General features: G+C 43.5%; 2 protein-coding genes across 2 annotated transcripts; one reads left to right on the forward strand and one right to left on the reverse strand.

Moving 5' to 3' along the window:
* The first annotated feature begins 1,512 nt into the window (after positions 1-1,512).
* Positions 1,513-20,073, forward strand: hspa12b (heat shock protein 12B). Its single transcript, XM_080895152.1, has 14 exons — positions 1,513-1,868; positions 3,745-3,808; positions 4,383-4,465; positions 4,920-5,044; positions 5,129-5,315; positions 5,528-5,632; positions 5,839-5,955; positions 8,755-8,932; positions 13,975-14,061; positions 15,027-15,131; positions 15,206-15,464; positions 15,559-15,662; positions 17,276-17,466; positions 17,552-20,073. The coding sequence occupies exons 2-14, from the start codon at positions 3,763-3,765 to the stop codon at positions 18,023-18,025; spliced, it is 2,061 nt and encodes a 686-aa protein (XP_080751278.1). The 5' UTR covers positions 1,513-1,868; positions 3,745-3,762; the 3' UTR covers positions 18,026-20,073.
* Positions 20,074-20,217: 144 nt separating this feature from the next.
* cct7 (chaperonin containing TCP1, subunit 7 (eta)) lies at positions 20,218-25,617 on the reverse strand. The gene is made up of 12 exons (XM_080897212.1): positions 25,548-25,617; positions 24,228-24,311; positions 24,045-24,114; positions 23,850-23,956; positions 23,594-23,772; positions 23,334-23,505; positions 23,050-23,214; positions 22,783-22,971; positions 22,469-22,566; positions 21,670-21,802; positions 21,126-21,332; positions 20,218-21,034 (listed from the first exon to the last, which is right to left on the reverse strand). Exons 1-12 carry the CDS (start codon positions 25,614-25,616, stop codon positions 20,804-20,806), a joined length of 1,704 nt encoding a protein of 567 aa, XP_080753338.1. The 5' UTR covers position 25,617; the 3' UTR covers positions 20,218-20,803.
* Between the last annotated feature and the right edge of the window lie 1,173 nt (positions 25,618-26,790).

Raw genomic sequence — 26,790 nt, forward strand, 5'->3', positions numbered from 1 at the left:
ACAGCCATACCATGTTCAAAATCACCTTTCTTCACTATTTTGATGCACGGTTTGAACTTCAGCAGGTTGTCTTGACCATGACTGCATGGTTAAATGCAATGAGCTGTTGTGTTCAGCTGATTAGAAAGGTGCTATAAAAGTGTATCATTTACAGAACACAGCGACCTTGATAAAGGTCATAAGCGAAAGTGAAACACATTAGTTAAAAAATAATGTTGTTATTTATACATCGGGTATTACTGGAGTTTTAACTACTGCTTTCTTCCTGCTGTCATCGGTAACCTGAGTTAGCTGGGTGCTGTGACCAAGAAGGAAAGGAACTGTTGTTACGTGGCTCTTCTGCATCAACATTATATGGTCTGATGTTATCTTGGGAGGGAACAGGTTCTCATTCAGGCCGCGTCTGTGACCGTGAGCTATTTAGAGGAGCTGTCTTAGAATTTGTGTTATGGGTGTGTTTCCTTTGCTCGAGGACTTCCAGGGTTCCAGAGATAATGTGGAATTCATGAGAGGAATGCCACGCAGGGGTTCCTTCCTGTCACCTGACTCCATCACTTCCCGCGCTCAGTTTCCGCCGTCTGAATCTCGGAGGAGAATGGTGAGGCTGACGAAAGGGGCAGCGGAACCCGAGCGAGGCCCCTCTCGTAGATTTGATGATGATCGGGATGAAGCCGACTGCTAAACACAATCGAAATGATGAAAAGCGCAGATCTGAAATGTTACCGCTGATGTAAATGATTAGAAAATTTGCAGGAGCAAATGAACGTGGGCAAGAGATCAAATGAAAGGGATTAAACAAAGAAAGAGTTTGCTTTAAATGTGTGTGTGTGTGTGGGGGGGGGGGGGGGGGGGGGGGGACATGTGCATGAAAAAAGGCAATAAAGAGAAAGAGAGAGGTGATGGCAGGATCTGTATGGGGCCTCTTGGTTTTTGGGCAGCAAAGGGGAGGCGTGCCAGGTAATGGTTTCCAGACACACACACACTTGCACACTAGTAAGACTACACTCTAATTTGATTTGGAAATCTGACGGGATAAGGGGCGTATATGTGGATGTGTGCGTATGTACCTGGGGCCATTTTTTCCTTCTCACTTCTTGCTTTTTCTGTGCATCTGTGTATCTGTATGATCTGCACGCCTGTGTGAAGAGGTTAAGAAGGCCAGCTGCAATATCAGTGAAAGTGCAAAGATATGAGATTGAGAATGAAAATAGTAAAAAGAAAAAACAGAGAAAAAGATGAAAAGAAGAGCAAAAAGGGAGACAGGAAGAGCTAATTAAACTGTGGAAGGATAGATGTGGAGGAGCGGGTGGGAGGCGAGAGGGCGAGATGACTTAACTGTTCAAAACGACTCCACCCTCAGTCGCCAACGCAAACGGCAATTTCCCATTGGGGTAAATCCCCCACCATGCCCTGTCATAGCCCTCCTACTTCTGCAACTGGTGTATGCGTGTCTGTGTTTGGATGTGTGTGTGTGTCACCACTTTTCTCTGACATTCCTGTGCAGAGCAGGGAGACGGTGAGCTGAGCTGCAGAGAGGCTGAGCTGCAAACCCAATTCAGAAATCCATTTGAAAGCAACTAAGGATTTTCTTTGTTTTCCTGTCATTTTTCTTGCACAAGCCATTGTTTTCTTCCGATTCTTTCAGAGAATCTGCCTGCAAGTCAGCTGGGAAGAAGTCTTGCATTCTTAACACGGGATTCCTAGAAAAGCATCCTCTCGTTTCCTCCTCTTCCCTTTTTCTCTCCATCGCAAACCCCTGGAGATAGATTCCAAGTTTGCCAAGTTCCAGAGTTTGGGAATATTTTTGTGCTGCAGCCAGGAGCGGCTGAAACAACAGGGGGCACAGAGGAGAAAGCAGCACTTAAAGGGTGAGTTAACTTAAAAGATCAGGCTTTTTTGTGGAGTCCAGCTCTTGTTGGCATAATGAGGTTGGTTACTCTCTGAAGAGGAATGCAATAATCCTTCTATTCCGAGCTAAAAAACTTTTGTCTAAGATGGCAAAATCCTGTTTGTGCAGTCTAGAAACTGATAGAGCTTATTGTTAATGGTGCACAAAAGTGGAGCGTTTTGCAAAATCTGTCACTCAGGAGTTTTAGTTGCATGTTCTGCTGATCCACGGCTGGGACTCGGGTGGGTGTGAAGCATCCACCGCACATTAGGCTTAGGAGATGATGAGACGACAGAGAGAAAAAGAATGACATTACTTAGGGGGCAGGTATATGCAAAACGAAAAGGCAGGGAGTAGCTGGGGAGTTTCATCCTCTTTCTGTTTTTAACATCAAATAGTGAGGACAGCTGCTGGGAAAGGAAGCGAGCGATGCACACACACATTATATTCCAGTGTCCCAGGCACAGGCTCGGATAAATGCGCGCAGATGTTGCATGCATGTATGCAAAGAAAGGATGTCAAGATAACTTATGGTCGCTTTATTCTCTCTCTCTCTCTCTCTCTCTCTTACGCACACACACTCACAAGAAAGAGATTTAAACAAACACATCTTTGTTTCATTGCACTCATCTGTTTAGTTTACTCCTGGCTCAGATCACAGTATAATCCCAGAGCTGTAATCAATACTCATACACACATACACACATAGACACACATAGAGACACACACACACACTGGCCATAGGAAAAAACACACACACACACACATACAGTACTTGCTTTTTTTAGGAGAAATAAGTCAGTTCAGCAGATGCAGCATATGTACAGAGCATGGAGCAGATATACTCCAGCAACAACATAATAACAACATATCTTACTATTTTAATCAACTCTCACTTACTTATATCATGTTATAATCTTTGCTGTGCAGCTCTAACAGCTTTAAGTTTGATGCTGATGTTAGCTGTGAATGATGGTTTGCGTGTGCTTTGTTCACCTCCCCTCCTTCGCTGATTAATGTCACTTTTCTTCGTCCAAAACAACTCCCCATTTTCTTCCTATATCTATTTTTCCAACATGTTTATGCAGCACGTAGCGCCTTCCAAAGAAGTGTCTGCGTCATGCTGTTTGGTGAACAGACCTCGTAATGTGATGCTTTGACTCTGGCACGTTGGTTTTTGTGATGGCACAAAGATCAGGAGTGTTATTACTAATAATAATCCTGACAATGACTTCCAAAAGTATCCCTGAAGGCCATAAAAGTGCACCTGCTAGTGAATTGATGGAGCCATGATATCCGTGTGCTGTTATGTTGAAACATGTGAATAAAAAGGTCAGGTTTTAATCATTGTATCTGCAGCAGATGATAAACTACATGGACAAAAGTACAGGAGCTGCTATGCTGTCTAAACCCATGTCTGCTGCACAGTTTTTGTGCAAGAGGAGGTTTGGAACGGACTTTTACGCACTACGCGGCTCAGCACTCAGCAACCTCACTCTGCAACTAATTTGGAATCACAAAATAACCAAACATTTATATGTTTGGACTGTGGGAGGCGAGAACCCACGCTGGCACAGGGGAAGTATGCAAACCCCCCACACAAAGATCTCTGCTGCCCAGTGTACTCAAATCCAGGACCTTCTTCTTTTTCTGAGGCAACAGTGTTGCCAGTGCGCCTGCCAGATAAGACTTGCTTTAAAAAAAGCTAATGTATCCTATAAATATATCATGAAACTTGGGTAAAGTCCTTTTTCTTTGTGTTAAGAGTCAAATAGGTGATAATATGTATTACAGCAGTGTTTTCCACAGACATCGTTTTCCATTCATCATGTTATCATCGGTTTGTTTCTCTGCAGACCCTGGCTCCTGTAAAGATGGCTGACGTATTGCAGCCAGACTCCAACAGCCTGCAGATACCAAGTGAGATACACACTCAAACACTGACACGCACGCACACACACATCAACACTAGTTTGCTATTGCAGTCCTGTCCAAATGACTTCTCCTTCTTTATCTGTTGGACCGTGGACATGCTGACCTTTCCATGTCCCTCTCCCACTTGGGTATACTACGCACTTCACATTCCAGTGGCATTCCCACGATTCCATTTCATTACGATTATCACTTTTTGATCTAGAGAGGTCAAGTGTGTTTACATTTGACCTAATCTTCTAACATCCACGGTGAAAAATGAGGTGTTTTCTGCAGTTACTCAGCAAATACACTTTCAGCATGTTAGTATCAGTAGCTGAGGACAGTTCAGAACCACCTCCTTTCTTATGATAATAGTGTTCCCATAACTGCATATCTCCTTAAACAGACAGGATGACCTTTATGTTTGTTCTCAGGGAGTGCATGTGGTGCTTTTCCAATATTAAGACTTAAAGAAACTTTCATATTTGAGAGGGGATTCACCTTCACTTCCCTCATTAGCCACATCCCCTGTTAGCACCACTGCATATTCACACATTTCATCTCCTCCCTTGTCTTCCAGGTGAAAACGTATCCACTCCATCTTCGCCTGCCACAGCCAGAAATGACTGCAGCATCACTCCCCTCACACCCTCACCCTCACCGGTAGCTACTGCACGCACACACACACACACACACACACACACACACACACACACACACACACACACACACACACACACACACACGGCCACTCACCACAGGCACTCCTACACACTCATTCCTCTCTTACTACTCATTTAACTTTATATAAAGTCCTTAAACGAGGCCTGCAATGCCACATCCACTTCTAACTGCTCTTAGTGGTTTACCATAACATTTATCTTACAGTATAAAACTTACAGAGAGACTGAAATTAGTGGCAAAGAAACACACCAACTTGGCGCCAATGTATGCAAGTAGAGGTCCATCAAAAATAGCTTCTGATTTCTAAGCCTGCTTATTAATTCTGTTCTGACTCTGTCCACTAATGTTAGCAATGTCAGTTTAAAAACACCACCAGGTTTACTGATAGAAACCGTATCCATTCTTACCTCTCTGTCTCTCATCGCTCTCTAAGAGGGTGGAGGTCAGGCCCCGGATGGCTTGTCCATTCTCCGTTGTCATAGCTATAGACTTTGGGACGACCTCCAGCGGCTACGCTTTCAGCTTCACACAGGACTCGGAAGCCATACACATGATGAAGTAAGAGCCTGTGTGTATTCTCATCAATTATATACTCTGTATTTTTATTTTGAAGTTTTGACAGTGGTTCTTCACTAAATGCAGGCGGTGGGAGGGTGGCGACCCTGGAGTGGCCAACCAGAAGAGCCCAACGTGTCTGCTGCTCACTCCAGATTTGCGGTTCCACAGTTTTGGGTTTGCCGCTCGAGACTTCTACCATGACTTGGATCCAGAAGAGGCCCGGCACTGGCTTTACTTTGACAAATTCAAAATGAGGATCCACAGCACAAGTGTAAGAAACAGATGTGAAAATAGTGACATCTCGTACCCGGTGTTAAAGGACATTATGGTGCACTGACATGTGCAAGAGTGGGAGATTTTTATATCACTGCCCACAGCTGAGAAGTAAAACTGTGGTTGAAAGTAACAAGCTTTAACTGGTGCTGCAGACTTCCTGGTGCGGCGTTTTGTTTTTTTCAGCAGTTGTGATTGTGTTTGCTGCAGGACCTCACTATGGAGACGGAACTGGAGGCGGTGAACGGTCAAAAGGTCAGGGCCATAGACGTGTTTGCTCATGCCCTTCGCTTCTTCAGGGAACACGCGCTGAAGGTACACCTCAGATCACTTCATTCACCACTGCAGTACACTGAATACTTTCTCATATTCTAGGATAGGACGTGAATGTGTATTTGGTGTACCTTTGTTTAGCACTTTTAAATGAAACCCCTTGGGAGATCACTTCACTCTGTGTGGTTCACTTCAGAGTACAAGAAGAAAATGATTTTTTTGTGGGGGGGTGGGGGCTCCTGTTTTAGGAGGTGAAAGACCAGTCTTCATCAGTGCTGGAGGGAGATGAGATCAGATGGGTGATTACTGTTCCTGCTGTGTGGAGACAACCTGCCAAACAGTTCATGAGAGAAGCAGCATACCTGGTATGAAAACACATTGTTGTTTTGTTGATTTTTAAAAATTATTTTTATTTTTTACAGTGTATCACGGTGTTGTGCACATGTGGATACACAGGGAATCACTGTGGAGTGTGTGTGTGTGTGTGTGTGTGTGTGTGTGTGTGTGTGTGTGTGTGTGTGTGTGTGTGTGTGTGAGAGAGAGAATCGGAAGAATAGGAAGAACAACGGGCCAGTGGAAAGAAAGATAGTGAATAAAGCATGAGATAAGGACTGATGTTCTCACAGAGGATTATTTACAATCTCTTTCACACACACACACGCACACACACACACACACATGCACACTGCTCTTTTCCTCTTTGCACATCTTCCCACCCATGCACACACCGTCCTCTATGAACTGTACATAGAAGATGTAGGAAGTGTACGTACAAGCCCAAGAATGCAAGAGGTCCTATCCCAGTATAAATCAATGGGAAAGGACCAGCCTGGGAAAGACTCAACAACCTTTTACTCTTAATGCCACCCTTTCTTTACTGACGCAATGTCACGGATTGCCGGGGCAAGCCGTGTGGAATGTAGAAAAGGACCCAAAGGGCAGCAGCTCTGGAGCAGGTGAGTGTTTATTAACAAAAGAAAATACAAACAGCAATGGCGTGGGTGAAGGTGAAACAGGAAAACCTAAACTGGGTAAAACTAACAAAAACAAACCAGAAACGAAGATGCAGAGGTCCGGGGAAATACATACGGAGAGACGCAGGGAGACCGAGGGGAAACAACACAGACGAACCAGCAATTACTAAGACAGAAAATACAACTTAAATATACTCAGAGAACACAGGGAGATTACACACAGCTGGGAGTGATAAACATGACGAGACTAGGGAGGCAAACTGAAAACACTCACATAAGACGCAGACCTTCACAATAAAACAGGAACTTGCACATGAAAGGACACAAACTAAGAAACGCGGACTGGATACCGGAACACACGGGCAGAACAGAGTAAACACTAACCAGAGGAAGAACAGAACCAAAATCGAAGAGAAAACACAAAACGCTGGGTCAAAAGGACCCAGGATCATGACACGCAACAAACACTGTGATTATTTATTTACTTTTATCTGCCATCTACCATTTAGTCACTTTAGTACAGACATGAATAGTCGAATCCATACACTTTTTGATATTAACACTGATACACACACACACACACACACACACACACACACACACACACACACTTACCCTGAGCTGGCTCCTGGCTTGATTCTTGGGGCGTGTGCACTTCCTGCTGGTGATGATGTCATCATGGCTAAACAATGAGGGAGACCGGCGTACAAACACAGGAAGTTTAAACTAGACCCCCGCCCTGCACGCACACACACACACACACACACATTGACACTCAACTTTACCCCCAATATATCATGAGTTATGCTTATACACCTCTCCTACTCTATTCAGCGTTTTATCCCAACTGTCAGTGAATTTGCTCCCATTGCTGTCATTCACCATGTGTGTTTGTTTCTATTTATTTGTATCCACTGTAATTCAGTGTGTGTGTGTGTGTGTGTGTGTGTGTGTGTGTGTGTGTGTGTGTGTGTGTGTGTGTGTGTGTGTGTTAAATAACATTGACATTTGAGTTATAAATATATGAATGGCTCCTTTAATTATCTCTATTATTACAACATGCATTCACTTTATAATATTTCACTTTATAATATTTTTCTTTTTCTCCCTACATTAGCTATATTTTTAAAATTCATAATACATTCATGATTTCATATTCTAGTTTTCTTGATCAAAATATTAGGGAAATAGTGAATGAACTTGCTTTTAGCAGACAATACCTCCTCCAGAACCAGGCTCGGCAACGGGCAGCCATCTGCTGCGGCTGGTTGGGGGTGAGGGGAGGATGACAGGATAGAAGACACTCTGTGGAAGACAGCCAGAGATTAATAATAGCTAAGGATTAAAATGCACAGTGGTGTGTAAACACATAGAGAGTGAAAAAAGGTGAGTGAAGAAAAAACATTCAGTGTATCACAGGAAGCTCCCAGCAACTTGCCAGACCTATTGCAGCAAAATTAAGGGAGGATTCAGGGTCACCTGATCCAGCCCTAACTATACGCTTTATCAAAAAGGAAAGTTTTAAGCCTAATCTTAAAACTGTCTCCCAAATCCAAGCTGGGAAGCTGAAAGCTGAAGACTATGCCTCCCATTCTAGTCTAGGAACCACAAGCAGGCCAGAAGTCTGAAAGCAAAGTGCTATGTGCAAAACTAGGATCAAGAGATATGTTCATGGATGTAAATACAAGGTGCAAACCACTGGTTACACTAAAGAACTTAAAGGCCAAATTAAAATTTGCCAGAAATATTGTAAAAGAGGGGGATCCTTTGGACAATGAAACAAAGAAAGATGGGAAGAAAAACGTATGGAGACGTAAAAGAACAGCTCTTGATGTGAAGCATACCACATCATATAGTGGAGACAATGTTACAGGACGGGCATCTAATGCTGCCAGTGGAATCAGTCTTCAATGATGTTGTGACTGCTAAAAGAAGTATCAGGGTGAATTCAGCCAAATGCTGTAAAACTACTCATACAACACTTCACAGTGCAAATGGATAATACCAGAGAAAGACCAAGTCAACCACCTGATCCTTAACCTACAGTTATTAAATCACTTACTAAAACAAAACTGAGGACGCAAAGATTCACAAACAAGCAACAGCTGAAGGTGGATTTTCATCCAGGTACTAAAAAGTGTTGCCTGTCAGTCAACAATATGGGTAAAGCTTCTGCTGTGTCCTTTATAGGCTGGTCTGGTGTCTCCTGACTGTCCTGAGCAGCTCCTCATTGCTCTTGAACCCGAGGCTGCATCCATTTATTGTCGAAAGCTCCGCCTCCACCAGGTGATTGACCTGAGCATGCAGCCAATCACAAACGGCCTGGAATTGGATGTCTCGCGGCCCTTTGATTCCAGCTTCAGACAAGGTAGAGAACAGAGAGCATGTGTGCATGTAATTTCTGTTGAGCAGGGGTCTTGTTGTTGACTTTGCCATTAGCATGAGCGTGAAACCGCACTGTGTTCCTGGAAATGCTGCTTTTTGATTTCACTTGGGGGTTGTGGGGTCTTTTTTTCAAAGGCTAAATGCGCCTCTGTTAAAGACAAAGAAAGAGAGCGCACTAAGCACAGCGATCTGAATGCAGATACTACTCATGGCTCAGATGACTTTGCAGTTGTGTGCGATGAGTGCCAGAAAAGCTTTTCCTTAGAAGTGTTTAGTGTTTAGTTAAGTTTGTGGCAGTAGATCACAAGCACTTAACATTTCATAAGAAATCACATGAAACTCTTAAAAAGGAACAAGCTGGAATTTCTACTCCATTTTACACTTTTTAAATGAAAATAGAACTCAAATAGTACTTAAAGGCTGCTACAGTTAGTGCCAAATGACAAAAAAACAGGAGCTTTATATTGTAAGATATTGTTAAGGCCCTACAATAATACAGAGAATAAATCAGATGACTCCCTATGAGCAGGCTCTTGGCAAAAGTGGGAAGGAAAAACTCCCTTTTAACAGGAAGAAACTGAGGGCAGAACCAGGTTCAAGAAGAAGTAGCCATCTGCAATGGCTGGTTGGGGCTGAGGGAAGGAAAAATGTCAGAACAGTGATGCTGTAACAATATAAGTGAAGCATGTAACTGGTTTATTGAATGTCAGTAACAGGAGTGTGCAGTGTGTCCATGTTAAAAATAACAATTTTAAAATACACAAGGAAGAAATACTTAAGATTAGTGTTTTTAACGGACAGGATTCACCAAGTGCTTTGTAGAATATAATCTAAGCTAATAGAAAAAGCAGGTAAATGACACAAAATACAAAAGAACATTTGAAAAACAAATTTAAAAAAGACAAAAAATAATATATAACAAAATTGTAATTATTTAAACATGGCTAAGAGCAGCGCAAAGCCTCAAAGGCTCTATCATTGCATGTCCTTAGATCATAACATGGCGCAAACAGTCATTTCAGATTGTTTGACCTGAATGAGCTGGCTGAACACTAAAGTTAAAGAAGCACGACGACATGCAAGGTAGCGTGACCTTACAATGATCTGTAAGCAAGGGAGAGGATTTTTAACTGGATCATAGATGTTAAAAGAGGCCAGTGAAGGGACATTATAGTGGGGTGATACTGTTAAACATTTACTAAATTAAAAACCAGAAAATTACACGTCAATACAGGGAGCGGTGAAATATTTCCCTGGTGGAAACATTTGTTTAACATGGACAGGGGTTGATCAAGGATAACCTCTAAATTACACATACTGACATTAACAGCAAAGGCCAACAGTCCAGATTATTCTTGATGACGAGGACGACAACCAGAACCAAAATCAGCATCAAGCTGCAGAGTTTTACCATTTTTACTAATCCCTGCTAGCATTTTTGGCATTAGCATTGATAACCTTACAGACCTCATGTGGTTTGAGAAATAAAGCTGGCTATCATCAGCAAATAAGTAACAATTGAGCTTGTTTTAAAACTTTCTATAATCTGTCCCAGAGATGTGAGACAAATGAATAACAGGGGCCCAAGAACCAAGCTTGGTGGGACTCAAAGACACAAAGCCTTGAACAAAGACAGCAAGGTTTCTTGGTATAAGAGATCATTTGAACCATTTTAGGGCTGCATCTGAGTCACGTATGGATGGCCATCAATGTCAAAGGCATCACTGAGGCCTGTGGCTTAGTAAGCATGGGTTCATTAGAAGAAAAAGGTCACTCTCCATCGAACATACCATATAATTAATGATCTCATTTAACTCTTAGTAAGTAAGTCCTATTAACTGAATATGTTAAGTCACTAATAATTACTTTGATTTGTCTAAGTGATGTACTACATTTGGAATTTAATTAAAAGATTAAAAGATGAAAAAACGTCACCAGCTTAAACAAATTAAGGAAATCTGGTTCCTTTTTTTGGTTCTACCAATTTTGGGGGTTTGTAGTGTAGTTGCCAATAGATACACTAAGTAGATCAATACTTAGTCATGTTTTATTCATGAAAATCCAAAGCTATGACCCAAAAGTTTGCCAAATGAAATGAAAATAAATTCAGGCAACATTTCTCGGTGAGTGTATGCCTACAAATTACTTCATTCACATGACACATAGTAATGTGAGCCGCTGTTGCTATAGAAATCTGGATCAGAGCGCAGCTTTAAAAGAAAATTCAAATATGGGGATTTACAGTCGGGAAAGTACCTCCAGAACCAGTACACAAGTGAGAACTTTAACAAAAAGCCAAAATGCAACAAAAAACTTCCAAAACAGAAGAGCGTGTCCTTCGTGCCCACATGAAGGAAATACCACGAAGATGTAGCAATGAAGAAAAGTCATTTCAAGCTGGGGAGAAAGAAGAGTGATGCATAATTCAGTGGGCGCATATGCTGACCAAAATCCCCTGCAAAGGCCCACTTATACATATGCAGTCAGTGACACACACACACACATTCACACACACTAAACACAGGATATTGTAATTGGAACAAGGTGCAGCGAGACTATGATCTCACCCCCTCCTGGCTTGTCAGTCTCCCCCTCCTTCACTCACTTTCATTTTTCCCTTTATTCTCCCAGACTTTCTCTACCTCTTTCGCTTTTTCGCTCGCTTTCCGAGGACTCGAGCAAACAGACGTATTTACACACCCACACTTGGTCTCCCGGTCGTGTTTTTTTACTATCTTTAGCGCGTCTTCCACCTCATTTCATCTCCAAAGATAGCATCGGGGAGTTGTTAACGCACACACATTTTCTTTTTCTGCTGTTTTATGTAAATGGTTTCCAGACTTGCGTTCCATCCATCACCCCTGTAAAACATACACGCAGGCACCGGCGAAATCAAGGCCTGTGTGATTGTGCTTTTCTTCGTTCAGCTTATTTACTATGTGCGACCACACACAAACACACACACACAGAGGTACATACATTACCTTCTGTGTCATCCAAGGTCCTTAAACAACAGTATGTGTATATTTGCTTTCGACACAGTGTTGCCCAATAAGTCTCCAACCTTTGTTCTTATTCCCCCACAAACCCCCGTCCATTACTCTAATTATTGTGGTGTGTGGTGTTCATGCGGTTTGAGAAAACCATGTAAAAACCACTTTCACCAGCACTAACCTCCATCAAAAGCCGTGCTCGCTGCCTATGACACACATGTTTACGCTTGCCTTTCATCAGGCTCACAGTTTACCAAATGACTAGTGCTATATATATATTTTTTACATTTTAACTTTCTCATCTAGTTTTCCATTAATTTGTAACTATTTGGTTCTCAGAACCATTATGTCTCCTTTCATGTGTTCACCTTGACGTGTGCAGGCATATATAGTGTATCTGCTCTGTCAAACAGCCTGTCAGGTATGCTGTATTTTTGCCAGCTGCATGTGAGCCTGCTGTGTTTTTGTTGGCCTCCCCCATCCGTCCACTTAGCCCGCCACTCTCACAGTTTACACGTGGAGAACAAACAGAATGTTGAAATTCGAGCGCATTCTTCATTTCCAACAAATTGCTCCTGTCACATAAAAATATTATGACCGTACGGTTTTCTTGTTTAACTTGGATCGGATGATTTATGCTTCGTCCTGCACAAATGCCATAAACTCTCATATGTAGCATAAATTACAAACATTTATCTCTCCGGTTGAAGTTGAGGAAGATTGTGCTTTGGCTCGAACCTCTTTGCATTGAGGAGTAGTAGTCAGAAGCAAACTTAAGTGTCTGACCGTGCACCAAGTGTGTTTATACAGAGAGATAAAGACTGTTTGAATCCAGGCGAGGCGGTGCATGGTGGTGAACGGTGGTGATGACTCTATGGGCTCGCAGCTGGAGAGAGTCCAGAGAAATTCCTTCTTTTTTTTAAGTGCATTAATCTTGCAATTAGTTATTTGGTCACTTGGAGGCAAACAGTTATATTTATCATAAGTTCTTTATTCCAGATCATATAAATGACGGTCAAATTACTGGACTGCAGGGCTAATGGAGAATTCAGGAGGCAGACCTACTAACAGACACCAGATTTGTCAGCTGCACATCCATGATCCAAATCTCTTTTTTAACCACATCTACTGGATTAAGATCTGGTGACTGTGGAGGCCGTTGAGTGCCTCCTATATGGCACAAGATGAGATGCATACTGTTTCTGTGCACAGCTGGGATTCTAGTGTGTTCATGGTCTGCTCTTCTACTGCTGGGTCACATATTTAGGTTAGCAGATGGGTGGAGGGCTTAATTATCAGTTTAGGCTAACAAGCCTGGTTAGTACGCTGTATCCACGAAATGTGAAAATGTACAGATGGAGATACTTGCTAATTAGTGCTCAGTAACACACTAAGAAAAAGCTGGGATTTCATCAACCAAGCTCAAGTGCAAAAGTCATGGGTGATCAATGCCACACAGCAGGCCATTAATTTTGTTAGATATTTCATTTATATTAAAATGGTCCAAAAAGCCATAAATTAGCAAAGATCGGGGGCAGCTGCTCATCATTCAGAGTGGCTAAAGTGCTAAATTAACCATAAAGACCAAAACTGGTTTTTGTACCAGCCTATAAATATGTTCATGTTACTGATTTTAACCTGATCAAGCGCCTCCAAAGGTGTAATGGATAACACTTGGCAGGTGAAAGGTCTCTGGCTTGATTCCAGCTGGTAACACAAACTCCCCTTGGGGTTGCATCTGCAGGGCATCCTGTGAAAAAACTGCCAAATCAAACATGCAGAGCTACCTGCTGTGGAAACAGCTGATAACAGTGTTTGACAGAGAAGATGATGAACTGTTTTCGAGAATTCCCCTTTGATTCCATGTTTTTCTCCCAAAATTAGTAATCAGAAGCATCACTTTCACCTCAATGCTCAACTTTTTTTTTTTTCGACTCACAGAAAGACAGAAGAGGTTCCGGCTCGTGCCTCTGAATAGCAAAGAAACAGTAGATAAATAAATAAATCATTCTGTGCGTGTGTTCTGTTACAGCAAGGGAGCAGCTGAGGCGATCTAGACACAGCAGGACCTTCCTGGTGGAGAGTGGAACTGGAGAGCTGTGGTCAGAGCTGCAGACTGGTAAGGCCATCTGTGCGTATGTGAGCCTAAGAGACAGGCAGACCCCACATGTGGGAGATATGGATGACTTTGACCTTTAACCCCAGCCTGCAGACTCTGAGGAACAAACCCGCCCACTTTAATAGAGGACAAACCCCAAACCTGATGTTTGCAGGTTCTATTTGAACTGATTTAAATAATCTAATTATGGCTTCCTGATGTGTTTTAATAATAAGATCTTTTTTTTTGTTTGTTTTACTGTAAATATGTATGATGGAAAATTAACAATTACTTTGCATACTTTGCATTTTCCTGGGTTATGAAATGAAAGTTGTTCACTCTGTTGTTGAGGCATGACTGCATTTTGTGGAGCCACGTGCGCCTGCTGACCCTTAGTGCGCTCATCCCTGTCAACACACACACACACACACAGGAAGGACCCAGCCCATGGGACTCTCTGCACGGCAGATACAAGAAGAAGAGACTCTCTTATCTTCCTGCCTTGCAAACATCCTTTGATTCCTCCTCTTGTCTTATATTTTTATTTCTGTTCATTTCCACCACACGCCTTCTTTTCTCTTCCTCACTCGCTTCTACACGTCTCATGAGCTCTCGTGTTTAGGGTGCAGTCGTCAGGGTAGCTACACGAAAACTAACCCTTATCACCGGACATATCACAAACATACACTCTAGCAGGGGAAGAGCAGCAACCACAGATGCCTCAAGGTTGTTTACATTCAAAACACTGCGTGTTCAAGAGTTTCTGGGGAAGCTGCAGACAAACCAAATATACACACACGCATTTTTGCATCGTCCACAAAAATGAAGACACGTTATCTTCCACGATTTCCTCCTACAAGCTTGATGTGCTTGATATGTGTTTTTTTCTTTAAAAAATCTGAAATATGAGGTATGAAAAAGCAAAAAATGTTCTTAGGATGCAAACAAAACAACAGCATGTGTTCATCCGTGCCCTCTCTGTTCAGGTGATAGATATGTGGTTGCAGACTGCGGAGGAGGAACAGTTGACCTGACAGTCCATCAGATTGAGCAGCCACAGGGAACTCTTAAAGAGCTCTACAAGGCCTCAGGTACATCCTTTTACAAAGGACAAAAAAAGCAAACACATTTCCTACAGTTTCTATAGCTGCGGTGTTTCCGCCAGGCGGTCCCTACGGCGCCGTCGGAGTCGACCTGGCCTTCGAAGCCATGCTGTGCCAGATCTTTGGCGAGGACTTCATCCAGAGCTTTAAAGCCAAGCGGCCAGCGGCCTGGGTGGACCTCATGATCGCGTTTGAGGCGAGGAAACGCACAGCGTCTCCGGGCAGGACCAACGCCCTCAACATCTCCCTGCCTTTCTCTTTCATCGACTACTACAAGAGGCACAGAGGGCAGAGTGTGGAGGCTGCCCTGAGAAGGAGCAAGTGAGTGTGGGCTGAGAGGTGCGATGAGTGAACAACGAGCGTACGTGCAACTTTAGATGACAGAGTGATTTTTTACTTCCTTCTGTGTGTGCAGTATGAATATAGTGAAGTGGTCCTCCCAGGGGATGCTGCGGCTGACACAGGAAGCCATGAATGAGCTCTTCCAGCCCACCATCAGCAAGATTGTGAAGCACATTGGTAAGAAAGACAAATGTCCAGAGAAGGGGGCTGCTGCGCACATGCTATACACAAAAATGTACTGATTGACATAAAAGACCCGGGCACTTAAAAACTTCCTTTTCCTTCCACTCCCCACTTATGTTTTGTGTACTTTCACATAACTCTTCTGTTTAACTTTGCAGTAAATCTACTAGGAGAAACCTGAAAAACAACCCCAGGAGAAAGCCAGTGCAAAGGCTTTCCGAGATAAAACTAGTATTCAAGCTCAACGAACGCCGTGCTCGGGCGTCAAGATGAACCTGTGCAGAATAGGCCCTTGAAATTATCGACATTTTTAAGGGTTTTTTGGAACCAGAAGTGACCGTGTTTCAACAACAGGGTAGAGTTGCTTGTTAGCAGTGGCAAAATTCAAGTGCACACATTAAAAACATAAAAAATAGACGCAGCTACCATGAAGTCACCCATTAATCCCATTTTGAAGCCTGGAGCGAGATGAATTTCTGCCATCTTTGTGTTGAAACTGGATGTGAGAGAGGGCGTGTCTGAGCGTAAAACTGCTTGCAAATAGCCTAACCTGGATGATCCTCATTTCTGAAATCAAACGACATTAATATCTTATTCGAAACAAGTGACAAACGCATGTGGGAAGTGTTTATCTGTGTCAAATCAGAGAGCTTTTTCCGCGTAGACAGGAAGTCTTTTTGTAATCACAGCTATCGCCATCTGGTGGCCGTTGAAAGGAATGTAGGTTTCACGCGCTGATGCTTTGGCTTCGCAGAAGCTACGTCCATCAATTTATTGTCTGTGAGTGCGCATAACGGGTTAATCATGCGCAATAGATTTCAGCTAATTAGTGCTAGGTAACTGACTAACGAAATAATAGAATTTAACTCATCAAAACTAAATCACCACCTTTTGAAAAAAACAAAAAAACAAATTTAAACAGAATCCTAGCAGCTCTATTAGGGGCCCAGTAATGAAATGCAGTTGTCATGCAGAAGGAAATTAGCTGCACTATTTTTATACCAAGTTGTGACCATGTATTTTCCATCATTCGTAAAGCCTGGTTAGGTTATAGTCTTTTTTAGGACCAATATTTGGTGACTTTTTAATGCAGATTTTTCCAAAACACAAAACAAAAACATAACAAAAAAAACGGATTACATGGACTAAAGATGGGACATGAGTTTGCTTAGATTCTTGCACACTGCTTGAACTCCTGACCTTACTAGATTATCGACTGCCAAAAGCATGAAGTGTGCTTATTCAGATGTAAAAGGACAAAAGCTGCTACAGCTACAAATTACAGCTCAAATCAATCAAAACATAATGGCTTTCCTTGAGACCCTTTTCAAGATGGTTGTGATTTCATTTTTATGTTTTCCAACCTTTTCAAAAGAGAACAAAACCAGAAAAATGCAGTCTGTTTCAAATCAAGCACATGCCAGTGGTACATTCAAAACCATGGAATGGTTTCCCAGTATGAATATTTGGTGGTCATTAAAAGAAAACTGGGAGTCAACAAAGGGTTTGACATGAAGAAACACCGGGGACAGCTGCTGGAAAAGGCAGAAATTCTCTCAATGGAAAGACAAATTACTTAAGAAGCTTTATATCTTCTTTCTTCACAGAGGAGCTGATGACAAAACCAGAAGTGCGTGGTGTGCGTTTCCTCTTCCTAGTTGGTGGTTTTGCAGAATCCCCTATGTTGCAAAAAGCCGTCCAGAAGGCACTGGGGAGGACGTGCCGCATCATCATTCCTCACGACGTTGGTCTTACGATACTGAAGGGCGCTGTGCTCTTCGGGTTGGATCCCACCGTGGTGAGAGTTCGGGAATACCGGAAAGTATCGGAGTAGTAATGTGACACATTATCTTACGATCGTTCTCTCTCGCTCTCTGTCACAGGTCCGAGTGCGTCGTTGCCCTTTGACCTATGGTGTTGGTGTCCTGAACAGGTTTGTGGAGGGACGCCACCCACGGGATAAACTCCTCATCAAAGACGGTCGTGAGTGGTGCACGGACATCCTCGATCGCTTCGTCTCCGTCGACCAGTCGGTGGCCCTGGGTGAGGTTGTGAGGCGAAGCTACACGCCTGCTCGTCTGGGCCAACGGAAGATCATCATCAACATCTACTGCACCGCCACCGATGACGTCACATACATCTGTGACCCTGGAGTCAGGAAGTGTGGCACAATAACCTTAGACCTGCCCGAACCGTTACCGCCACCGGGTGCGGTGGGAGGAGCAGGAGCAGGAACCCCAGAGAGAAGGGAAATCAGAGCGACCATGCAGTTTGGCGACACGGAGATTAAAGTCACGGCCGTTGATGTCATGTCTAACCGCTCCGTCCGGGCTTCCATAGACTTCCTGTCTAACTGAGGAGGAGCAGGAAGTGGAGCCGTGGATGCAAAAACACACATTAGCTGATTGGAGGGATGATAATTTTAGAAAAAGCGGTACTTTGGGAGTGGGCGACATGTTTTGTTGGAAAAACACTGCATTCTTAGGAGCAACTTAGGATGCAAGAAGATCAAGAGAGAATCCACGCTTCACAAACACCAAAGTCCTTCAATCTCTTTGAAGTTGAAGAGGGACAAAGTCCGCCATGTCTCGCCTTATAATGTCGTCAGCAGCATTTCCCGCCAACAGTCAGAGAAACACTTTGTGAAAACGAATGAAAGCTGAGCGAGACACAAACTGACTTTACTATCTCAGTGACTCTAACGAAACACAATATGCTACCTAATGAGTGAAACTCGCTCATGTTGATCGTTAAATATACAGACTTTTACCTTTGGGCCTCGTGTAATAAACAATGCCTTATTTAAACCAACGCAACGCTGCAGATAAAATGTCACCGACTGGACCGCAGCCTTGTTTCTCTAATGTGAAAGCACTCCCCCTAGCGGTGCAGAGACTGACCTACAACACTGCCTTGGAATCCGTCAAAACACATACTATAAGAAAAGAACTGTGGCTTTATAACATTTAAAATGTTTCAAACCACTTTGAACAGAAGTTGTGCTATTTGAAGACGAAGCTCATAAACCTATCGTGACCTCTAAAAGTTGTGAGCTTTTATTTTGAGAGGAAACTATTAATTTAAATCCAATGCTTAATTCATAATTCATCAGGAAACATTTGGCTCATCAGCTGATAAACGCCCCACTATGTCCACCAGCTAGTCGCTAACATGTCCTGTTTTAACATATGGACTTTCTCATCCAGTACACAGCAGGAAATAGCCCTCTACAGATGCATCGTTACTACTGGAAACACTAGATGAAGCACCACATGCACATAAGAACTCACTCACTACCTGCAGATGGATGCAGCTTTATGTCTTTAAACTGAAATCTATTGTGAAGTTCCTTAACCCTGCGTTCCTGCCATTTCATTAGGTACACTTAGGCACGCAGACATGGTCATGATGACCTGCTGAAGTTCAAACCGAGCAACAGAATGGGAGCGAATGGCAACTTAAGTGACCTTGAATGGAGAATGGTTGTTGGTGCCAGAGGTGCTGGTCTATTTCAGAAACTGCTTATCTACTGGGATTGTCACACACAACCATCTCTAGGGTTTATAGATAAAGATCTGAAAACTAGATAACATCCAGCGAGCAGCAATTCACACGGGCTCACCAAAACCTGACAAGACTGGAAAAATGTTGCATGCTTTGATCATTCTTAATTGTGCTGCAAGGTTTCAATGATAGCGTCAGAATTTGGCGTCCAAGCAGATAAGGCACGATGTCACAAACTCAAATCACCACACTTCTCAGTGCAGTCGAGCGCCTTTGGGATGTGGTGGAATGGGAGATTTGCAACAACAAATCTGTTGTAACTGTGTGATGCTGTCACATCAGCATAAACCAAAATGTCAGAGGAATGTTTCCAGCATCTTGTTGAATCTGTGCCACGAAGAACGAAGGTCAAAGGGGGTCCAACCCGGTACTAGCATTGGTTACTAATGAAGCAGTGAGTGTGTCGTTTTGTACAACATATATGAGAAAATGCTAACCTGATCTATGCACTCAGTTACAACTTATGTCTAATAAGCTTCAGACCTAAGTCAAAGGTCTTAATCAGCACATGTGTATGTTGTAAATGATGGTCCCCACTGTGGAGGAAAGAGATGATAAAGCTGTGGAAAGCCTAACTGGCAACTACAGAGTTGTTACAAAATATGACTTTGCCAAGTACTTGACATCATAGTTGCGACATCCATCTTTTATAAATACTGTGTAATTGTTACTTTATAGATCTAATAATTCTCAAGATTTGATCAGTGGAGCCTTGTACTGAGTACCTGTACAAAGAAAATCAGGTATATGTGTGGAGCTAAGGTCACGCAGACCTCATGTTTAAACCAGTAACTGTCTTCTTGTGTATTTGTGTAATAACCCTAACACGAATAAATATAATTCCGACCTCATCTTTTATATGTTGTCTAAACTGGGATGCATTTGTATCCACGTCGCTGTTGAACACAACACAGAACTTCACTTGTGTCTGGATCACTTCTTTAAAGATCTGAGTGCTGAGACAGACGTTAGTCAGAACAAACAGTCCAGGTTTCAGCTGTGAATTTATTGATGAGAGTGCTCCAATAAATAGTTTCACACAGCGGGGCTAACAAATGGTTCAGAACTGCTCGACATTGCATCAGTGCTTCACTTTCCATGTCACACAGCAGTTTGTCACGTAACACAAAACCAAATTAGAAGTTATGGAACGACTCCTTCAGATCACAGGACACAGGAGTGTGTTACTAAAGAGGGGGGCTGCTGACAGTCTGCTTTCACTTCACCATTCCTCAGTAAAAAAACATAAAATGTGTGAAAAGATGCAGTGCTTGAAATGTTTAATGGATGTTACTGTGTGAAAGCTTTAGTAAGAAAACCTACAGACAAAAAAAAAAAAAACCCCAAAAAAACAAGAAACATCAGCCGTCGTTCTTCTTCTCCCTGCTGTTTGACTAAACGTAACATCTGCCGTGTGTCTGACTGCTTACAACACCTCATTTTATCCAAAATTAAAATCCAAACGTGGGTAAAACATGTCAAATCTTTGTCTGCATCGCTACAGGAGACACATTCTTTCTGGCGTTTGGATTTAGTCCTTGTTTAAAATGGGGTTTTGCTGTTTCGCGTCGTTAGTGAGCATGGGGTCTCCCGCGGCCTCTGCCCCTGCCGGCGCCACCTGGAGGTCCGTCCACACTACTGCGGGGGTTCTTGATCGTCTCGTCGACCGACAGGATGAGACAAGCTGCTTCTGACGCCGCCGTCAGGGCGTTGATCCGCACTATGGACGGCTCCCACACGCAGGCGACAAAGTTGTCTGCGATGTCCTCGTTGTTGATGTCCACACCGTACCACATGCCCCCCTGACAGGTGACGGATGAAGCGCACAAAGTCACCTTCACTTTAAATACTACCAGGGATTAAAAGGTGTGTGTGTGTTTGTTTGTTTTCTACCTGTGCGTGTTTCGCCCGCAGTTTGTTCAGGATGTTTGTGGCGTCGAAGCCGGCATTGTCGCACAGCTGTCTGGGGATGATCTCCAGGGCCTTGGCGTATGCTCCAATCAGGAGCTGCTGTTTTCCGGGGATGGTCCTCGAGTAGTCCCGCAGGTACTTGGACAGCTCCATCTCTATGGCTCCTCCACCCGCTACAACAGAGTCATTCTAGGAAGAGGGTTGATACAGTTAAGACACTGGAAATCAAAATATACCAATGACAGTGGCGAGCAAAGATAAACCAAACTTACAGGAAACAAGAGTCAGAGACGGGGTCACAGCAACTCAAAAACAAGCTGCTTTCTCCTCATGAAGCATTGCTGAAGCTCTACTCATGTTTCAAGTCAAGCAACCAGTACGCATGTAATTTATCATCATCCAATTACAATCTCACTTTTAAGTACAATCAAATGTTTTTTCCTCCCACGTGCACAAAATAAAAACAGAGACTGATTCTTTAAACTCAACCAGGAATAATCAGCATCTGAAAACTTGTGCAGCTGACCTTGATGGCTCTGCGCACGATCATGATGGCATCGTGCAGCGACCGCTCCGTCTCCTCTGTGAACTGCTCGGCCCCGCCCCTCAGGATGATGGTGCATGTCTTTGCCTTCGGGCAGCCCTTAAAGAAATTGTACCTACACAGAAAAAAATACACAACAAAACACAAATTTGTCACTTTAAAGTTGCTGCTTTACCAATTTTGCCATTGCAGTGACAGTTTTGTCTTTTCTCACACTGACTAAAATCTCATCCATCCATCAATCCTCTTCTGCTTCTCTTGGGCCGGGGTCGAGGGGGCAGCGGCCTAACGTTGATTTAGACTTTAACCTGCATAGTAACCGGAAACTCCTTTTATCCCTAAACTGCATCTGACCAACATGTAGTTAGATTTCTCAGGGAGGTGCATGTATGCAGAATTATAATACACGTGTTAGCAGAGGAGTCCAGACCTCTTTAACCCCACCCAGACCATTTGAGCAATATAATCTTTCTAGCGTGTCCTGGATCTACCTCACCCAGGAGACGCCAAGTATGCATCCATATCAGCTTTATTCTCGAGCTTTTGTGCTGGGCTGCAACGCACAGAAGCGGAGCTGTGACTGAGACGTGAACTCTGGTGGAGTGAAAGAAACCGTTTTGATGAGGTTCATAACAGCACCGCTGATCTCGTCACCTCTAGTGCAACCCACCACAAACAACTCTCAGAGGGATGAAGAATATGCAAAACTGAATGTAGCATAATTATTATAATATGTTTGGCCATTACACTTATGTATGGTTACAATAGATGCCTCTCTCACCTCTCTCCTCCGACCTGGACCTCTTCAAAGAGCTCACACTGTCCCAGCACATCGTTGGTCATCGCTCCTACAGACGTCTGGATGGAGCCTCCGCAGGCCTAATGGTTACATTACACAGTCAGCTGCTTTCACCCTCAGAATCAGTCCAAGCATCAGCACTTTAAAAGCCAAGTCGGCTCCAACTAGCTGTCATTCTTCAAGCTAAATGACCAACTGCAGTTTTCAACATAATAATCAACTACCAAGATTGATTTTGGATTTTTGGCGTCCCGGTTGATCCATAACAAAAAACTAACAGTTTGTGAATGCCTCACCATCATGGTCCTCTTCAGGTCTTCCTCCTGAACCCGCCCAGCACAGAACAGGTCTCTGTCAGCGAAGAACTGGGTGGCCACATCACCGATGGGCAACTTTGACAGGACCACCTTGGCTCCTGACTGGTAGATCTTCTCCAGCTTGTCGTATAAGATGTTCCACTCTGCATCCACGATGGCCTGGTAGTCCTGCAGCAAAGGTTCAGGTTAGAGGGAGCGTGGAAACAAAACCCTTTCACAAACAGCTTTGTGGCAGCTGATTCGTACCTCCACAGATTTCACACGGACTTCAGCGTTGTCCTTCTCGGCTTTCAGTTCCAGCTCCACATTGAGCAAAGCGATCTTTGGATTTTCGTAGCGTTTGGGCTGCATCTCAAAGCCGGCGTAGGAGAACGTCTTCTTGAACGCAACGCCAGAGACCAGCTGGGACTCCTGAACAATTTAAAAAACCAACATGCTGAGGTAAGACCATGTATGATATATTATCTGCTTCTTTAACACTGTTGTTTTGAAAGATTTTACACAGGAAAATCACACTTCCTGGCACCAACCTCCAGAGCTCCTCCCTGGACCTTCTTGATACCGATCATTTTCAGAGACATGAGCTCCTCCAGTGACATGACTGCATCCACAACCATTTTGGAGAAGAATTCCTTCTGACCGGCGATCAGCTTGGAGTTTAGAGCTGTGGCCGCACATTTCTCCAACAGCTCCCTCTGCTCTCTGGCGCAGTGAAGCAGAAAAGAGGTCGTCAGCTGTACTGCTCACCGGAGAAACATCAAAAGTTGCTCAAGTCAAACAGAGAACTCACTGCTTATCGTCTTTTTTCACAGAGACGGCGATCTCCTTTATCTTGCCGACGGCGAGATTGGTGGCGGTGCGGAACGCTCTGATGATGGTCTGCGGGTGGAGACCCTCCTCCACGTACGACTTCAGCTGCTTCAGGAACTCTGCAGCCAGGAGGGTGACGGAGGTGGTGCCGTCCCCAACCTGAGGAGAAAGACGGTGTCAATCTGAAATTCCTGACAGCATAAACTCTGATGCACGAATGGCCTCAAACAGCTCACCTCAGCGTCCTGGGAGCGAGCAATGTCCACCAGAGTTTTGGCCGCAGGGTGAACCACATCCAGCAGTTTCAGGATGGTGGCTCCATCATTGGAGATTGTGGCCTTTCCTGGAAAAATAAACATTTGCATTACACCGACTGTGCCGCAGACCAATCTAGGAACAATAACGCCTTCTTTTCCCCCCATCCATCTCACCTCTGCTGTCCACCATCAGTTTGTCCATCCCTCTGGGCCCCAGGGTGGTCCTGACAGCCTCAGAAATCACCTGCAGAAGGAAACACGAGCAGCACATTTAGAGGAATTCAAGAATGTTTAGTTAAATTCAGAGCAAATGAAAAATAGACACAGAACTACAAAGAGATGAGTTATTGTTCTGACCTGGCAGGCATTGATGTTGCTGATGAGCTGGGGAATACCCTGAGATGTGTCCGTCCCCTCCTTAAGCAGAATAACCGGTGTGGGCTGAAGTAGAGAGGGAGACACAGGAAGACAAGAAGAGAGGGTAAGCAAACTGATAATCTGCTCACACCTGTCAGCAGCATCCATCATGACTGGGCACCTCAGAAATCCCATCATTCTGCTCGTTTCCAGCACAATGTTAGTGTTTTTGGACTCCGCTACAGGAGCTTTGCAACAAAGCCTCTCAGTCTGTCCACTATCTGGAACAAACCATTTTAACACACTTCAGCCTCAAATTTCTTCTGACTGTACCTCACAAATAGAAGGTGGCTGTGGTTCATTTGCTCATATTGGTGCTATTTTAAGTACATGCATGCTGATCTCAGGTGCTTAAAAAGCAGGCAAACAGATTTCTTTAAATTTGGTGATGTTTCCCCTCTCACTTTCAGTTCAGAACTGAAGAAGCCTATTGGATAAGAGGCTAAATGTCTTCAACCAACCTAAAGAAGTCCACTCGCCTCCTTTCTAAGCTCCTAAGACGATCATGACCCGGATGACTGAGAACCTACACAGACATATACACTCTGACATCACACAAATCCAAGAATAGGAGGAAAAAGTCCTGCAAAAGCACTGTGACAGTGACGATGCGCAAACATCTATTGTACATCCACATTGCCAGAAGGATTGATGTCACATTGTAGGCACTCATAAGGATGAACAATGTGTCAAAGTACAAATGCCTAGGTTATTTATACACGACATCGTTGTAGCAATAGCTTTTGTCAGTGGTGTCAGTGCATGCATGTAGGTTTGTACAGCTCGCATTATTTTCCGGGCCATTAGCTTTCAGATTTTTACTGCTAAAAGCAGAACAACACACAAGCCGGTGCAGCTCCTCAGCCGTACAAAGAGGCTAAACACAGCAGCTCAGCTCATCACAAACTAGGTGGAGGGCGGTATTAAAATCAAATATGTTCAAACGCTGAAAGCGAATCCACGTGAAGTAGATAAATATGTAACTACACGACGCTAGCTCAAATTTTAACACTAGTTTATAGGAAGCCGTTTAGCATCACCGTTAGCATCGTATCCGCCCATTGATAGCGGCTATGCTAGCATTGTCTGGCTAAAAATAATAACCTTTTTAAAAGCTATTTCATAAAATAAGAGCTTTCCGAGACTTCTAACGGCCCGTCACCGACACCAGGCGCACTCCGGGAGACCATGTTCTCTGATAAACTACAGGATGGAGATGGATTAGATGTTGAGTGTGGTGCATGATGTTAGCTGACTCACCATCATCTTTGCAGTTCTTTCGAGAAGCTTTCCACCGGCATCGGATCCCAGAATGCTTTTCGAAAGCATGCGCTGTTGGTGGGGGTACGTTCAAGAACAAACAGCAGTAGTTTATCAACGTTTTGAGATGTACTATTTCAGGATGTTATGATACTGAAATAAAACAAGTGTTGGTGATATGAGCGTGAATTATTTATCTGCAGCATCAAAGTGTCTCGTTTAAAATAAATAAATAAGCAGCATGCAATAAACGTCTTCGTTTGGCTGCTTTATTTAGAGGTCCCAGTGGCAGATCTCCATCTCACTCTATTCCTGGCATCCTCCTCTGTCCTCCTTCACTACATCCAATGATCTTCCGAGGTCTTCCTCTTTTCCTCCTGCCTAGAAGCTCAATCTTCAGCATTCGTTGTCAAATACGCGGCCCCTGCACATGTCCAAACCATCCTTCCTCTCTAACTTTGTCTCCAATCCACTCAGTCTTAGCCGTTACTCTGATGTATATGTTTCTAATTTTGTCCATCCTTCTCACTCCCAGTAAAACATCTCCACCTTTGCTTCCTGTCTTTTTGTCAGAGCCACCATCTCCAAAGCACAAAGGTCACTACCATCTTGAGTTTCACTCTTGCTGCTATCCTTCGGTCACAAATCACCCCTGACACTCATCTCCACCCTGCCGGCACTTCTTCTTCACCTCTTTTGTGCACTGTCGATTCCTTTGAATGGTTGACCGCAGGTATGTAAAATCATCCACCTTCACTATGTCTGCTCCTTGCATCTCCACTGTTACAGCTGTCTCACTCTCATTCACACACACATTCTGTTTTGCTTCTACTGACTTTCATTCCTCTTCTGCATACCTCAGCCTCCCAAGGCTCTCTTCCACCTGCTCCATGCTCTCAATACAGATTATAATGTCATCTGCAAGCATTAGAGTCCACAAAGACTCCTCCTTCATCATCTGTCAGCCTGTCCATCATCATTGCAAACACTCTTCCTGCACACCACTTGGTCCCATAAAGGTTGTAATTTATGTACACCCACTGTATATAATTTGTATAGTCTATGTTTCTATTATTAATTTGCTGTTTTAATTTCTAAATGCCGGATAGGTTTTCTTAATTAGTAAATAGAATTAACTTAGTAATAAAAGTAATGCCTTAATTAAAGTAGAATTCACCGTTTTGTTGAAGGTGTTATTGAACGCAGCTTCTGTTGCGTCTCGCAGCGCCTCCGAAATCAGGCC

The sequence above is a fragment of the Rhamphochromis sp. 'chilingali' genome (genome assembly GCF_963969265.1).
Source record: "Rhamphochromis sp. 'chilingali' genome assembly, chromosome: 1".
In the NCBI taxonomy this organism is placed as follows: domain Eukaryota; kingdom Metazoa; phylum Chordata; class Actinopteri; order Cichliformes; family Cichlidae; genus Rhamphochromis; species Rhamphochromis sp. 'chilingali'.